Source organism: Rousettus aegyptiacus, unplaced genomic scaffold, assembly GCF_014176215.1.
Source record: "Rousettus aegyptiacus isolate mRouAeg1 unplaced genomic scaffold, mRouAeg1.p scaffold_m13_p_3, whole genome shotgun sequence".
In the NCBI taxonomy this organism is placed as follows: domain Eukaryota; kingdom Metazoa; phylum Chordata; class Mammalia; order Chiroptera; family Pteropodidae; genus Rousettus; species Rousettus aegyptiacus.
Window position 1 is genome coordinate 83,734,771 of NW_023416306.1, and position 17,071 is coordinate 83,751,841.

At 33.4% G+C, this 17,071-nt stretch overlaps 1 protein-coding gene across 2 annotated transcripts in view; it reads right to left on the reverse strand.

The window, feature by feature from the left end:
* Nucleotides 1-17,071, reverse strand: part of ARIH1 (ariadne RBR E3 ubiquitin protein ligase 1) — a 93,791-nt gene that overhangs the window by 25,104 nt on the left and 51,616 nt on the right. For both annotated transcript variants that reach the window (XM_036218316.1, XM_036218317.1), the window contains 3 exons: nucleotides 13,048-13,192; nucleotides 7,486-7,578; nucleotides 6,908-6,963 (listed from right to left, as the gene is read on the reverse strand). In XM_036218316.1, the coding sequence (XP_036074209.1) occupies nucleotides 6,908-6,963; nucleotides 7,486-7,578; nucleotides 13,048-13,192 (294 nt within the window). The remainder of the gene's footprint in view (nucleotides 1-6,907; nucleotides 6,964-7,485; nucleotides 7,579-13,047; nucleotides 13,193-17,071) is intronic.

Below are 17,071 nucleotides of genomic sequence, written 5' to 3' on the forward strand. Positions count from 1 at the left end.
ATCCCTTAAGCACTTATTTTAAAACAGATAGTACTCTATAGCTTTCATGCTGTATTTCCTACCTAGAATATTAAAATAGTGCTTTTTTATTTCATTGTGGAGAAAGGACTGGGGCATTCAATTTACTCCACTATGAGACAGATAACTCTAAAATCATGCTATTAAAGCGTTACCCATAAACTCTCTGTGGACTGCCTTAAAAAGAAATACAATCTTGGGGTAAGTAAAGATTTCTTAATCATAAATGAAAACTTATTCAACCAAAATCATTCAAAGAAAAAAGGGAAGCCAAACAATGGGGAAAACGGTTGTGATAAATATACCTAACAAAAGACACACCAGAATATTTAAAGAAGTCTTATGAACTTAATTAACAGAGTAACAAAGTTTTAAGAATGGGCAAGTATCTTGAATAAAAAGGAAAGCACTTCACAAAAAGGAATACCCAAATGGGTAATGGAAAGGTGTTCAACATCATTATCCACCAGGGAATTGCAAATTAAAACCACAATGAGATTGCCCTACACATGCACTAGAACACCTAAAATTTAAGAAGCCTAGTGATATAAGTGTGGACAAGAACTAGATTAGTCATACACAATTGGGAAGAATGTATAAACAGTAACTTTGGAAAATCATCTGGCTATATCTAGTAAAGCTAAAAATCTCACTTATAAGGATATACTCAAAAGAAATCAGTGCTTGTCCACCAAAAAACATATATAGGAAATACTCTTTGTAGGTTTTTCACAGTAGCCTCCCCCGCAAAAAAAAAAAAAAAATCAAAAAAAATCAAAAAACTCCAAATGTTTATTATCAGGAGAATGAAATAACTACATAGCAATAAGAAAAAAAATAAACCCCAAAATATAAGATATATCTGACAACATGCACGTCTCAAAGACATTAATTGAAGTAGATACTCATAAAAGAAAACATGCTACATTGTTCCATTTATATGAAGTTGAAGAACTGGCAAAACAAATTGATGGTGACAGAAGTCAGGACAGGTAGCAGAAGTGAGATGGGTACTATCTGGGAAGGGGCATATAACAAACATTCTTGGGTACTGGAAAAGTTTTATGTCTTGATCTGGATGGTTAGTAAAACAAACATAATTTAAAAGCTAATGTACTTTAAATATTTTGCTGAATATATTCTAGAACATAATAAAAAAATACAATAAAAATCAATACATAGTAAATTAAGCCTATTATAATTAAATAAGAATAATGTTTTTCCACTATAAAAGATGCTCTACTACAGTGGTCTCCAACCTTTTTGGCACCAGGGACCAGTGTTCCTATGACAATCTAGTGCCTGATGATCTGAGGTGGAGCTGAGGCAATGATGCTAGCACTGGGGAGTGGCTACAAACACAGATGAAGCTTCACTTGCTCACCAGACGCTCATCTCCTGCTGTGTGGCCCTGTTCCTGACAGGCCACAGACTGGTACCGGTCCGCAGCCCAGGGACTAGGGACTCCTGTTCTACTCTACCAAGATTAACTCACATTTGAAAATTTAGATTATCTCTTTCCTCAAATAGTTCAAACCATGTGAGGGTCTAGACAGCTTCACAATCCTATTTGTGATTTTTAAAATAACAATGCAAAAACTAATCATCTGATTTGGATGAGTGGAACAGTCTTCTTAGAGCAGCACAGACTTAAGAGGACTACACTTACTTCTCTCTGGATCCATTCAATTACTTGCTTTTATGTAGTATTTACATAGTTATAGTATTATAAAAGTACTACCTTACAATTTTGTGAATAGACCTATTGATAAAATATGAAAGAATCTGTCCCAGAATAAAAACTATAAAGTTCACAACATAAAGTAATTAATTATGTATCAGAAAGAAATTAGGACGTAAAAGAGGTAAAGGTGAATGACAGCATAGAGGCACCAATCTCACCTTACATAGTAAAGATTTAAGATATACTGCTTCAAGTTGATGGAACAAGAATAAAATAAGGAATAGCATTTAACTTATATTATCTAATTTAAAACAATCTATTATGGGGGGGGGGACTTTGGCAAGTGGAGAATTAGCCAACAGAGGCATCCATTATCTATACCAGAATTGTAAGATCCATTTTTAAAAAGATCTTATATATCAATTAAAGCTTTTTAAAAAGTATAATTTTGCTAGAAATAAGTGACAAAAGTTCCTGTCATTGTCTCTGTTCCTAAAATCCTTATATGAAAATAAATCATACATTTTTAGACATACCTCAAAATATGCTGAATCAAAACATTACAATGCAGATGTGTGCTAATACTATAAAAGATTAGTCAATATGAGGCTAAGTATATACTACTTGAAAGTCACTGAAGATATAATAAGTACGAGTTCACCTTTATCATCCCTCAGATTACTAGAGAGACTATATGCAGTAAAATAAATTTAGGCCCTAAACTACATTAAAAAACTAACCAATTGCTAAGATGAACAGAAAAAGATGAACATTTATTTGATTTCAAGTGAACTAATTTGGAGAAGTAATTTTATTAATCTCACAAAAGCATCAGAACAAATCTTGGGACCAAGAAAAATTCTCAAAGTATATTGTACTTTTCTAACTTTGGAAGCATAACTATATGAAGCCATTGTGTAGCAGAGCCCCACTTACCAAAAACCTTGATGGTATCGTGGCACGACTCAACCACTGAAGTTTGCAATGATGGCATATGCTTATGAAAGCAAGGGAGAATAATATATTTCCAGTTATTTATTCAAGGATACATGCTTACTGCATATCTATTCCTAAGGAATAAAAAGTTGAATCCATGGAATCATTGTTCTTAAGAATGTAAGAATCTGAGAAGCATTGAGAGTCAGTGAATAAAGATTTTCAGTGTAGCGTTTCCAAGGTTAGAGCCACACATCCTTAATGGAAGCAAGCAAAGAATTCAGTCAACATAAACAGGGTACCTAAGAAAAATAGACAAGAATATGGGCAATCACAAAAGCTAATAGTAAGGGAAATAAGGAGAAGCTAAGGAGCACATATAGTACGTTTGCCCAAACCAAAATGAAAATCTAAACTAAAGCCTAAAAAATGACTTAAAAGGATTAGTAGGTTAAGAGAACTGAAGAATAAAACAAGAAGAGAGTATTGCATATAAGAAAGCCAGGAGACAGTAGAGAAAAAAGTAAACACAATCAAACTAAAGCAAATGCAAATAACATGCACAATACTTTCAAGAAACCAAGTTCCATATGGCTAGAATAGAGAATGTGAGAAAAGGTGAGGCAGAAGATGAAGCTGCACAAGTGAGCAATATAAGATAATGGAAGTCATTTGTAAAGAAGAATTGAAAGGTGATGAAAGCGGGTGTAAGGAAATCCCTTAGGAGCCAGTTGCAGATTCCCACCTAAAAGAAGAAGAGAACCTGGATCAGGTTAATGGCAGTAGAAACGAAGAAATGGATGGATATAAGGGTAATTAGAATGTGGACTTAACAGAATTTGGTATAAGAATGATCGGGAAATACAAGAAAAAAACGAATCAAGGATATCATCAAGGTTTCTAATTTAGGCACGTCTTTAACACCTAATATGCCATTCTTTGATGGCGAGAAGCAAGAAGAGTGAGTTTGGTGGTGGTGGAAGTAGGAAGGTTAGCCAAGATAAAGCCTGAGGAATATTCGTATGAAGATGACTAGGGTGATATATGAGACCCAAGCTCAAAAGAGAGAGTTGATCTGGAGATTTAAATTTGGGAATTTCCAATAATGCCCAGGAATAGCATATAAAGTGTACAGAGAGATAAGAAATAGTGGGTTGGACAGAACCCCAAGGAGCAATATTTTAGGAAGAGACAGAAAAAGATGACCTTGCAAAGTCAATTAGAGTAGATGTGGAGTAGACGTAGGGTGGTGAGCTTAGGGGTAGGTGGCTGAGATGAAGGAGATTTTACTGGAAATCAACAAATCAGGGTATTAAAAGGCTAAGACAGTGGTTCTCAAACTTAAGCATGCATCAGAACCACCCTGGGAGAGCCTGTTACTCGTATTGCCAGGCCCCATCCCAGGGTTTCTGATTCTGTAAGCTTGGAGCTCGGCTTGAGAATGTGCATTCTTAACAAGTTCCTAGATGATGCTGATGCTGCTGATTAGGGACAACGTTTTGAGAGCTACAGGGTTATGGGATAGAATAAACTATACACAGGGGCACTGAGGAAGAAAAAACTGAGGTGTAAGTACTATGAATAATTAAGTGGAAGAGACCAAAAACTCAAGCAGATAAAAGCACAAAGGAATGTGATACAGCAGGATAACACAAGCCTCAAAGGATCTATGGATTTTATGAAGTAAAGGAAAAGACATTTGGGACTAAGGGTGAAAATTACTTCACCTCTTGACCATAAGGTATATATGGGGAAAAAAGCCTAGTGTCAACCTGAGAGGGTTATAGCAAAACATGTCTTCAGGAAAGAACTGAGTTTCAATTTCAATTCAAGTTCCAAATGAGTTTAATTCAAATTGAAACAAAAAAAACAATTGTTAATCTATCAAATGGGAAATGAAAAAACGATAATACCATGATTGGGACAAATTGTTTCTTTCATACTAAGAAAATTTTAAGCACATTTCAGTTAGTGGACCTTGAGATTAAACACTTACAAAATGCATTCTAATTAACCTTTTAAATTCTAAAAGACATTATTTATTTAAAAGAAAGAAAATGGAAGATATATACCAATAGTATACCATAAATAAAGTAAAAAATAAAAATCTCTCTTCCTAACCCCCAACTCCCAGCTTATATATCGCTATTAATATTCTCTTATGAATATTCTCAAAGTTTTCTGTGCCATGTACCAGGCAGGCTACATGCATATCCAAAGAGCTAAAGAAACCCCAAAGAGGATAAACACAGAGAACCATATCTAGATAATATCATAGTCAAACTACTTCAAATCCTAACAAAGCAAATCTTGAAAGTACCAAATAGGAGACAACAATATGATTAACAGAAGACTTATCGAAAACAACAGAGGCAAGAAGGCAGTAGAATAACAAAGTGATGAAACTATTGAACGAAAACTCAAGGAATATGTAAATTTGCAGAAACTGTCGAACTGCATTACAAAAGTTGCAACTGTTTATACTCCCTATTTAATTAAATTCTCACTCACTTTGGATATTATCAAATTCTTTAATCCCTACCAATATAAAATGAAACAATAGCATTCTAACCACATCTCACTGCCCAAATGCTTCCACACTCTAAACTATCCTCCACTATACCATCAGAGTTGTATCCCTAAAACACAATGTTATTACCACAGTTTTAACAACCTTCTGTGGCAAAACCCATCATAAACTGTCATACTCTTTTCATCCTCACTGCTGATATTCTGCTATTCTGTCCTCCAGCTACCACAGAATACTTAATAGAGAAGTTCATGACCTACTTGGCAACACTTCTTTAACCAGTATTACCCTCTCTACTCTCTCAACCCAAATTTTTACCTTTCATATTACTCCTTAGGTAAAGTCTCCCTAAACTCTTCAGGTGAAATATTTTGTTTCTTTCTAATGGTACTTTGTAAATACACTTATAAATAAAACTTAAACTCTGAATTTAGTTATTATGAAACTCTTGGGGAAAGGAAATGTATCCTAATTTTTTTGTTCTCCTGTACATAGTAGGCTCCCAGTAAATGCTGAATGGATGAAAAGATGGTGACTTATACTGATGAAATGTACTGCTGAAATTGACATATTGATAAAATACAAGAGAGCATCAAAGTATCAGAAGGATGGTGGTACGTCAAGATGATACATGGTTTATTTTCACCATGTATCAAAGCGACAAAAATAACATTTACTGAATAATAGAAACAGTATTAATACAGAGCTGAGAACAACGGTAAATGTATTTTAGTAAAACAAAGTAGATTGAGGTTAAAGTAGAATCAGTGAGCTTTATAAACTGTGCTGGTGGTCAATTTATGGTTTTATTGGGGTAAGAAATTTGTTCATTAAAGCCCATGGGCTGCTTTTACTTTAATACTTTCAAATCTCAATGCTTAAACACAGACATACCTTTCTACATAGGCATTATCCAGGACTAATAATACAATATGTGGATTGTTTAGGCCCTCAATCTATCTATCCTCCTAGAGTTAAGTCAAACAGGTATTCTGAGGTTATGAAAACAGCACTGCCTCAGAATTAAGCATCCTGGGATTTTAACCTAGGTTCAGAGACTAACAAGACTTGTTTTGTCAAGATTCTTTCTCCCTTCAAAAGAGAATCTTTCACAAGAATAGTTAGCCAACGGCCTCCAGCTGCAGTGCCTCTGGAGTGTTCCAGCTGAGGCCACATTCTCCTTGGGTAGTTCCCAGTGAATGACGGAGCACGGCAGGGGCCTTTTCTGCTTGTTGAGGCATTGCTCTATGGTCAATTTATGCCACGGAGCACCCAACAGGGCTGCCAGATGACTCTCACAGATGCATTACAGTCTGAGTCTCTTCTTACTGAATCCTTCATTCCTTCTCTCCTTTAACAGGTGTCAGACCTGAATCTAGGTCTGTCTGCTTCTGCTCCTTCTTCTTCTTTACCCTGCACAGATGTTATCCTACAATAAATCTTTTCCCTTTTATCTCTATCTGGCATCTGCTTCCCAGAGGGCTTCAACTGATACACTGACATATTCTATTTTCTAATTCCAGGGTTTAGTGAAATCTAACTATCATGTAATTGACAAGTTTACCAGAATAGTGACTGAGCATTTAACCAAGTTACAACAGGCTTTTGTGCAACAAAGGAATATAGATTAGAAAGTCTCTTTAGACTTTAAAAACTTCACCTCCTTTGAGGTGCTGAGCAAAATTGGGTCAAATCAACTAAACAATATTCAACATGCAGAATCTATCAAAAATACTTACATAACTGTGTTGTCATCCACTAAGATATCACAACCATGAGCAGGACACGAAATAGTCTGAAAAAGATTGAAATTTAAACTATGTCTTCATTCAACAAATATTTACTGAATGCTTACCATGGCCAGGCACTTTGCTAGGTTCTGAGGGTACTTTTACATTTACAGGTCTTAACCTTTCCCTTTCTATTAAAGGCAACATATGTGCATGACTGTGTTTATCACTATAAGGTAACCAGAACTGCTGACCTGAATATTTGGTTTTTCAATATAAAACTTGAAAAGCAAGAAGAGAGAGATCTGAAAAAATTGCTCAAAAAGTTTAGCCTGATATATACAAATGTTAATGCCCCTTGAGAAAACATTATCTGAATTGGATCGTTATCTGGAATGTCACAATGTAAACAGAGAAAAGCCTCAATTATCTTACAGGTGTTTTAATCTAGGAAAAAAGTTCCTATGCAATTCATAATCCAGAATGCTTCTTCTGTTTATATTTGTGCAAAGGTCTAAACATTGTAGGAAAGTCGACAAAGACTAAAATTAAAAAAAAAAAAAAAAAAAAAAAAAAGGCATCTTTACCTGTCCCATGCCTTCCTCCATTATTTTGGTAGTTAAATATTCACTCCAGCACTGCATACAAAACTTATGTCCACATTCAAGGCCAGTGAAATACTGCAACAAAAATACATGAACTTTTAAAAGACATCAGAAAAATCACTATACATAGTGACTCAATAAGGCTCTACTAGGTCATAATGGCTAAAATGTCCAATTTGACAAGACTAGATGGGCTCCTAAAATGAACTTCCAGGTGATGAATATAGACATGCAAATACAGTGAACACAAAACACCTAATGAGAAATGCATCTATAGTACATATTTATAGTTTTTAGGAAAGATAGCCAAGTTTTTATTAAATATAAGACTATGTCATGTACCAAAAAACACATGAAAAGATGCTCAATATCCTTAGCCGTCAGGGAAACATAAATTAAAACCACAATGAGATACCACTTTACATCCACCTAGGACAACTAGAATCAAAAAGAGATAACAACATGTGTTGGCAAGCATGCGGAGAAATGAAAACACTCACAATACTGGTAGGAATGTAAAATGGTGTAGGAACTGTGGAAAACACTCTGGCAGTTTCTCAAAAATTGAACATAGTTAAGTGTACAGCTGAAACTTATTTCATTTCGGTAACCGATATCACCATAAAAAATTAATTTAAAAAAAAACTGAACATAGAATTAACATATGATTCAGCAATTCCAACCTTAAGTATATTCCCAAAGAAATGAACACTTATAACCACATACAAAGACCTGTACACAAATGTTTACAGTAGCATTATCTGTATTAGCCCCAGAGTGGAAAGAACCCAAATGTCCATCAACTGACAAATGGATAAACAAAATGTGGTATATATCCATATAATGGAATACTATTTAGTCATAAAAAGGAAACAGAGTATCGATACATACTAAATAATGTGGATGAACCTTGAAAACATTATGCTAAGTGAAAGAAGCCAGTCACATAAGACCATATAGTATTTGATTCCATTTATATGAAAGGTCCAGAATGGGCAAGATTCATAGACAAAGAAAGTAGATTAGTGGTTGCCTAGGGCTTGGGAGGAAACGGGAAGTGACTATAAAAGGACACAGGGTTTCTTTTGGGGGTTTTAAAAATATTCTGAAATTACCTGTGGCAATAGCTACACAACTGTACTAAAAACCACTTTAAATAGTTGAATTGTATGATATGTGAGTTGCATCTCAATAAAGTCATTACAAAAAATGTCATGCATACACAAATACTTAAGTCTTCCTTTTATTTCCCTTAGTATTTAAAGTTTTTTCATATGGATCTTTCACATTTTTTGCCAAGTTTATTCCTAGCTCTTTCACTCTTTTTGTGCCTCGTAAGTTTTTAAAATTCCATTACATTCTCTAATTAGCTGTTATTTGAAATATGTTTATGAAATTAGATGTGAATAGTCAGGATTCAAAATTCTATATTACAGCACATCAACTACATAAAAAAAATGCCCAAAACCAGTGCTGAGACTGGTTTTACAAACCAAATTAAATGGAAAATATTTACTAAGTTTAAAATACAGTGCTTTTCAGACTGACAATGATTCTAATGCACTCACAAAACAAGTGAAGGTAAATGTTTGGGAAATCAATATTCTCATCCATTAAAAAAAGATCTGGGGAAAAAAAAATTCATTTTTATTACTCCCCACCAGTGAAGGAGATATGGCAATAACTGGTTGCCAGATCACTAATGGAGAGCATTTGTTTTTCATGGCTAATGAGAAGGGGTATCCTGTAAAAGAAAAAATATAAGAGTCATATATCTATAATTCTAAAATGTTTTATTTACAATTTTATTTATTTTTTAACTTTGTTTTATTAGTTTCAAGTACACAGTACATTGGTTAGACACTTATATAATTTATAAAACGATCCCCCTAATTGCTATTTCTCTCCTCTGGCTCTCCACCCAGCCATTACATTAATGCTAGTACATTCCCTATGCCATGCTCCTTTATCCCTGTGACTATCTATCAACTACTAATTTATACTTCTTTAACTCTTCATTCCATTCTCCCAGCTTGACAAATAAAAACATTCACATCCTCATGTGCTTTATTCTTGTAAGAAATCCTTTAGACAGAGATTTAAAAGGTCACAATGGTTATTGAATGATGACTATAAGTGAAGTAACATCTCTACCTTTGGTACTTCTATTCCAAAGCCCATATAAGATAAAAAGATATAGAAAAAGCTTTTAATTCTTTAAAGGCTTCTTTTCAATAACATTTCTAATTAAATAAGACTACACAAGATAAATTAGAAAAATAAATCACATGTGTGACTAAAAATAAAGCAAAAATTAACCTGTGGTATAAAGACATATCCATTGTGCTCAAGAGTTGTGTCCTTATAATGAATGTATCTGGAGTTTCTTCCTTGTCTGTCTCATTTCTCTTTTCCCTCCTTCTCATGTGACATATTTATTCCCTTACTAACTTGTGCTTACCTACTTGGTTCATTGAGCTTTTCCCTGACTCGGGAAATCAGATTATCTATTCATCAAACATCTCCCTCTTTACATCATGAATAAATATGACTAAGAATACACTAAAAATGTATAAAATATTACCTAAAACAGAAAGTTTTTCTTCAGGAACAGTAAACACTCTTAAGATTTCAATTGCTTCCTCCATTTTAAATACACAGCAACTAATGCCATCAGAGGTTCCCCATATAATAATCTCTAAAGTTGAAGCCATTTTCTTTATAAAAACTGAGCAAATAAGCAAAACAGCAGTTCCCTCCTCTGTAAAATGGAATAAGTTAAAAGGGAAGATAGGGTTGGAATTAGATCAGATATTTTGGTGTACTCAAAAGAAAAAACACTGAGGTGCCTCAGGGGTAGGGGATGAGGGATAGAATATACTCACAATCTTTAACTTTGCTTTTATCTAATTAACAAATCTTATTCTTCGAAAATATAAATTATTTACTTCATAAAAATGAGATATTGTAGCCCAAGCTATATTTCCTAGTAGAAAAAGGGGTTAGTATATCTAGATCTTATTGCTTTGTTTGAAACAATATTATAAAGTGACTAACTGTTGCCCTAAGATTGGGGAGCGGGGGGAACCTACAAATTTAAAAAGTGCTCCAAAGTAATTGTTTTTAAAGAAGAGACCACCAGGACAGTTAACTCCAAGCTTTCAGAAGCATTTAGTTAAAAAAAAAAAAAAAAAGCCTGTTGTCACACAGCACTGTATAAAGCTAAAGTTGCTTTCTAGAAGAGTAATAAATGTATTGAAGATATACATTAATAAAAGATAAGTATCAGTGTTTGAAGATAGTAGTAGAAATGGAAACATGGGACTTACAGAAGTATAAAAGAAATTAATAATGCTTCACTAAAGAATCTCAGGTGACATTTAGTTCCAAAATTAAAGGTTAAAATTATCCTTTTATAGTAGTCTAAAAACTATAAGTCCTACTATCATTATATTTTTCATAGTGCTTGGCAGTTTCCATAACTCTTTAACTTACATTCTCATCCATGCTGCTGTTCTGTCACTTACATAGCCAAACTTTCTCAAGAAGAGCAATTTGTTTATATTTACTGCTGTCACTTCCTTTTCCACTTTCAAGTGAAGGTCTCTTTAGCTCATGCAGTGTGGTTTTACATCTTACCACATTACTTAAAATAACCCTCCAAGATCATCAGTAAACTTCATGTTATTTCCAAATTCATTTTTCAATTATTTGCACTGAAGCTTTTAGCACTATTTACCATTCTTGGAAGTTTATTCGCTTCCTTTGGCTTCTGTATTGTTACATTTTCCAAACAATCACACCTTCAGAGGTTAGTTCAAATGTCAATTTCTGTGGGAAGTCTTTCCCCATCCAAAACTGGGTTAGCTGTCTTTCCAGCATGTTCCCATAGTATCATGCCCTTTGGAACCACTTAACATTCTTTCTGAATAAGGCATTTTACTTATTTGCCCAGCTAACCTGTATAGTGCCTGTTGTGTTGACTGAATGAATAGTGGGTTCTCCATCATCAGTTACAAATGCAAGTAAAATTTATACTGCAATCTCCAGTCATGATTTTCAATGCTAATCTGCTGAGACTGTTAGACAATGGCGCTGAGAAAGTTATAGCGGATATCTGTAAGTAGCTAGTTTCAGTATACAAATTACATTTAAGATTTAAACCAAGGAGGAGTTGGCTATAATAGAGCAAGAGGAGAAATGCCAAAAAGTATGGCAAGGAGGCCTTTTAAACCTGGGACTGGGTCTTAGTATTATGACCTCTTACCTCACAGATATTTATAAACTATAAACACTATATAAATGTCAATTGGCAAAGAGAATGTTAAAGATAATAAAATGGCCAAAACATGAATGTAATGTATTTTTAATACTAGTGCCAATAGATTGTTTTAAATACTCGAGTTACGATTGTGATTTCAACAGGGAGAACAGATAAAATTCTCAGGCTGAAAAAATATGAAAGAATATCTTATTAAATCCTGTTGGAAGATCAAAAGAAAAACAACTAAGACCCAGTGAGATTAAATGATTTACTACCCAGAGTCGAAAAGCTAGTGTTAGAGCTACAACCAAAAATTTGGAATTTGGAAATTTAATTCAGCACAGTATCGGCTACGGTAATTAATTGATTCTTCTTTTTCTTTAAGAGGACCTAATTCTTTTAAAGCTCTTTTCTAAGCCCTTGTACACGTGAACAAATTAGTTCCCTTCAAACGAGTCTCTTTAGAGATATACATATAACATTCTAAGATGAATAATGAAAAATATCCAAAATGTTAAAATATGAAATACTGGTGACAAAGACTTGGTATATGGTAATTAACAGAAAGAGCTGCTTAACTATTAAATCAGAGAATCTGATTTAATAGTTATAATTATTGTAGAATTAAGTTATTTCTTAGATATCTGAAAAAAATCTTAAGAGGTAAATTCCAAGTAACTAAACTTATCTATGCCACAAATATAATTTTCCTATGGTTACTAATAAAGTAACACCCTCGTAGGAAGTTTATGTTTATTTAAGCCTAAAATTTCTTTACTAGACATGCCAAAGTAAATCATCTAAATTCAACAGGTTTAAAAGGGATATTTTCACTGTTACCGATCTCCACTAGAATGGGTCTGTATAAGTAAAAATATTTTGTTATGAAGAGTCCTAAAAGCTCCCTAGGGAAATAATATTAAAGACATTTTACAAGAGTTTTAGATACATATATTTTAAGAACAATATTAAATCTATTTTAATTTGGATGAAAAATAATTCTCATAAAATTATACAATTGTCCCATGGTGATAAAATGAACTCGGAAAAGATTTAGATGTTAATGACAACTTGGACAAGTTGCTACTTAAAAAAGTAAACAGGGGAGGAGGGAGACAGAACAGGGCCTTATTCTTTTTCTTTCCTTATCCTTAATATATTGATAGATTACTGCTTTACTACAACCCCAGACTCCCAGGTCTTCCTTTGTTTAAATAATGAAAGGTGATTTTTCTCTCTGAAATAGAGTCAGTATGAGCCTTAAACTACCAGATACTCACCGAGTTAGGGTAATTCAAGTAGCAGATCTGACAAGGCATGTCCTGTGCTGATGACCTTGTATTCATCTGGCGAGTTCGAGACTTTTTACTTGGATTAATTACATGACACTCAGCAAAGAGCTTCTCCAGATTTCCATCAAAGTACCTGTATTATTTAAATAGAAAAGATGAGAGGAGAGCAATAGCACACTGTTAGAGCTCTCCCAAAATCTGATTTTCTATAGGGAAAAGCAATGAACTGAATAAAAATAAAGCAAGATAATAACCTTTTTTGCTAAGAGGAAATGATTTGTGTGGCTACACATTATATAAAAAGGAGGTATATACATACGCAGAATGAGTTTTTGTTGCTATTTTGATATATATTACTTAGCTCTTATTCTGGGAAGTCAAGCTATTAGCATTTCAACAGTACTACAACTAAGTACTATCTCTAGTAGTACTTTATAAAGAGTAATGTTATTTTAAAAGGCTGGGTTATATTTTATACAAGTAAACTCATTTTATCAATAATTTTAGTTTAAATATATTAGCAAGTAAATCACCTACAAACCATAACTCATCCCGCAAATCATTTAAAAAATGAAATTATTTTGCAACTCTCATCTTAGAAAATAAGCTTGCTTTCTAAATATTCATTTGAAATAATTTTTAATTTACTGAGAAAGGAGAGGAAAAAGGAAAAAAAGTATACCTTAAAATGTTTCTGTATCAAATAATCTATATATTAGCTTTTCATTAAACATGTACCTAAATATACAGTAGAGTTCACTATCTAACAATCAGGAAGCATGGTATGCCAAGTACTACCTATAGGGTTTCAACTAAACTGCAAACTTCTTGACAGAAGACAGTGGTAAATACTTGATATTTCCCATTAATCCAATTGAGAGACATGATTCTTGGGCCTCCTTAAATATCTTAAAAGGGAAAAGCAATAAATTTAAAGTTTTGTTTCAATCTGTGAATCAATATAGCCAGCAAAAATTTTAACGCAGAATCTGGTTACTTTTCAACTTATAAAGACCAGGTTTCTGTAACTACAATGTCCTTTACAAACGAAAGATTCTCAGGTTAAAAAATAATCTATGCTCAAAGGAGATTTCCAATATTTTTAATAAAGGTCTTGTTCTGGCTTTGTGCCAAAGCACTTACTCTAGCTCCAGAAAAATCACTCAAATGAGAAAAAAAATCTAAGATTAATAAATATCTTTTTATAAATATGTACTTTAACTATAGTAAGTTTCAATAAAATGATCAAATTATCAATCAAAATGTCAACACATTACATAAGGGGAAGTCATATAATGTTAAAGTTGATGAACCATCAGGGGATGGTTCAGCTAATCAAAGGACATGGAGCAGAAAATCAAATGCTTTCCTACAAATTTTATCTCTGAGAAAGCCAGGTTTTATCTGAAAAGTAGAAAGCATATCTCACATCAAACATAAATAGGTAAGCCAATTCAGCACCTTTTTATAAACAAATACTCATGCTCACAAAACAAACTTCTGTCATTTGAAACTTAACTACACAAAACTAGTGACTCCTAATACTTTGGTAAACATTCTAGACAGTATGCTATCCATACAAAGCAAAAGAGATATGTGCATATAATTTCATAAAAATTATGAAAAAATTACTCTAGATTTATAACCTGCTTTCTTCACTAAACAATATATAACAGACATCTTTGTCAATGAACATAGGTCTACATTTTTTTTCTTTGTTGTGTAATAATCCACTGTAGGTATGTACTATAATTACTCAACCAATCTTATACCGAGGAACATTCAGCTGTTTCAAATATAATCAATCCTAGACTAAAATCCTGGGCCATCCAATAGGGGAAAAAATATCTAGACTTAACTTGCACTTCTTTATGAGTGAGGATAAACGTATTTTTCTATTAATATTTTACTAGTATTTCATAAGTTCAGCATGTGAACAGGAATAAACAACTCAGTTTCGTGGACTGCTTTCATCCCCAATTCTAATTTGTCTTTCAACCCGATTTAATGGTGTTAAATTGCCACTTCAAATTTATATGTAGGCAAATTATCATGCAACCCTTTGTGATTTCTAGATTTACCATGGTTTTGAAAGATCTCTATCTATAGCCAAAATTATAAAAATTCTCCCATGATTTAGGCCTTTCCTTTAAACTGTTTCCATCGAAACTATTGAGTCACATGGAAATTATTTTTACATAATAAAGCCGGAATTCCATTTCATTTTAAGGCTAACAATTTACTGAAGGGTGTTTCTTCTACTTCTAGGTCTAAATCTCACTTCTTCAAGTAAGTTTTCTTTGACAGTTCTTTCCACCCTAATCCCTACCAGCTAAGGTTCCCTTGTGTTACATCCTCATGGTATTCTGTAGTCCTAACCATAGTTACATTACTAACTCTGTAATCATTGTTTTCTCTGCTAGAATGTAAACCCATAAGGGTTATTTTATTATTGTTGTACCCCTAGTGTCTAGAAGAATCTCTATTTTAATCATTCAATTTCTAAAGAGTAACTGATGTAAAGAGTAACTTTTTAAAGAAAAATTACAGTAATAAATCTGAATTTATGGTTTAGGCATAGTTCTTAAATATAGCACATAGTGAAGTTTTACAGCTTTTCGATCCATACTAGAAGCTACAAAAAAACTTTCAAATACTGTATTCATGAACAGAATGGGGAGTTAAAGAATACATTCATATTGCTGGGTATAGTAGTCCCAAAAGAGATCAAGTCCAAATATGAGACTGAGTCCATCTGCTGCTGCATCCATGTTTTCACTAAATTGTTTTTACAATATGTAACTTTTTAAATAATGATAACAACACTTTTTGTTTCCTAAACTTGGTTATCAATTACTTAGACGTAATTCAAATGTTTAAATGTACTCAAATACTTGTGTTGGCCAAATCTCCCCTCCCCCATGTCTTCTCCAATATTCTTTATATTGACGGCATCCATTTTTTTTCTGATACATATATAGGTCTCATTCTTGAACTTTAGTAGTAGTTCTATAGGATTTACCTTAGCATTTAACTTTCTCTTTTGAAATGCCATTCTTAATTACTTCAAGATCTTTTAGTTATTAAGACCATCCTGCTTGATTTGTACCCAACTCAATATTTGGTAATTTGTCTCCTGTGTCTACCATCTAATTCCTTCTTTACCTTTTCCTGTCTCACTTGTCTCTATTTTACATAGTATCTGCTCTATTTCTTGCTGTTGCCAATGTGGTTTTAAATTCTGCAAGTAATAATTTGTCCCTTCATTTTTTTTTCTTAGTTCTGTGAGCTTTCCTTTTCATCTTCTTTTATCAGTTCATCTTTGATTCCTAATCTCACAGTATTTTTTAATTTCCTTAAATAGAGCAAAGAAATCCTCCCTCCCCCCCCCCTTATTAGTAAAGATTACTATGCTCAAGAGCATGAGTGGATTTGTAACACTGTTTACCTGGTCACTATGAAAGTTCCTTTAGTTTGCAGCTTTTATGTACGTCCTTGCTGGTGAAAAACAAGCCAAAAGTGAAGAGAGATTGATTCAGTGTAGGGCTGCAATTCAAGCACCCTGTTTAATGAGTTAACACAAATTCTCTCTGCTTCACTGACTTTGGTAAACAGTTGCAAAGCTTATCCTGGGACATTATTTCCCTCCATTTGGGCAACCCTTGCCCATCCTTTTGAGAAAACCATATTGATGAAAATAAAAACAGAATGCCACTGTGGTTCTTCCCTCATTGCAGCCCTTCCTCAGTGGGAGAAGGGTAAAATTAGTTTCCTAATCCCATCTCTCAGATGGCCTTGATTACTCTAGATTAAGATTGTTAGAAGGGCAATTTGAGAAGATTCTCAGTAGAGTCTGTAAATCTCTCTCTAGGGTTCTTCCTGTTCAGCTAGTATGGGCAAAAGAAATATAGTTAAGCAAATTAGCACTTAATCAGTCAACTTTCCAGACTATTTAGAGCTTAATTTTTCATATTATTTGACTGCTAGACACAACAAGACAAATAATATAAAT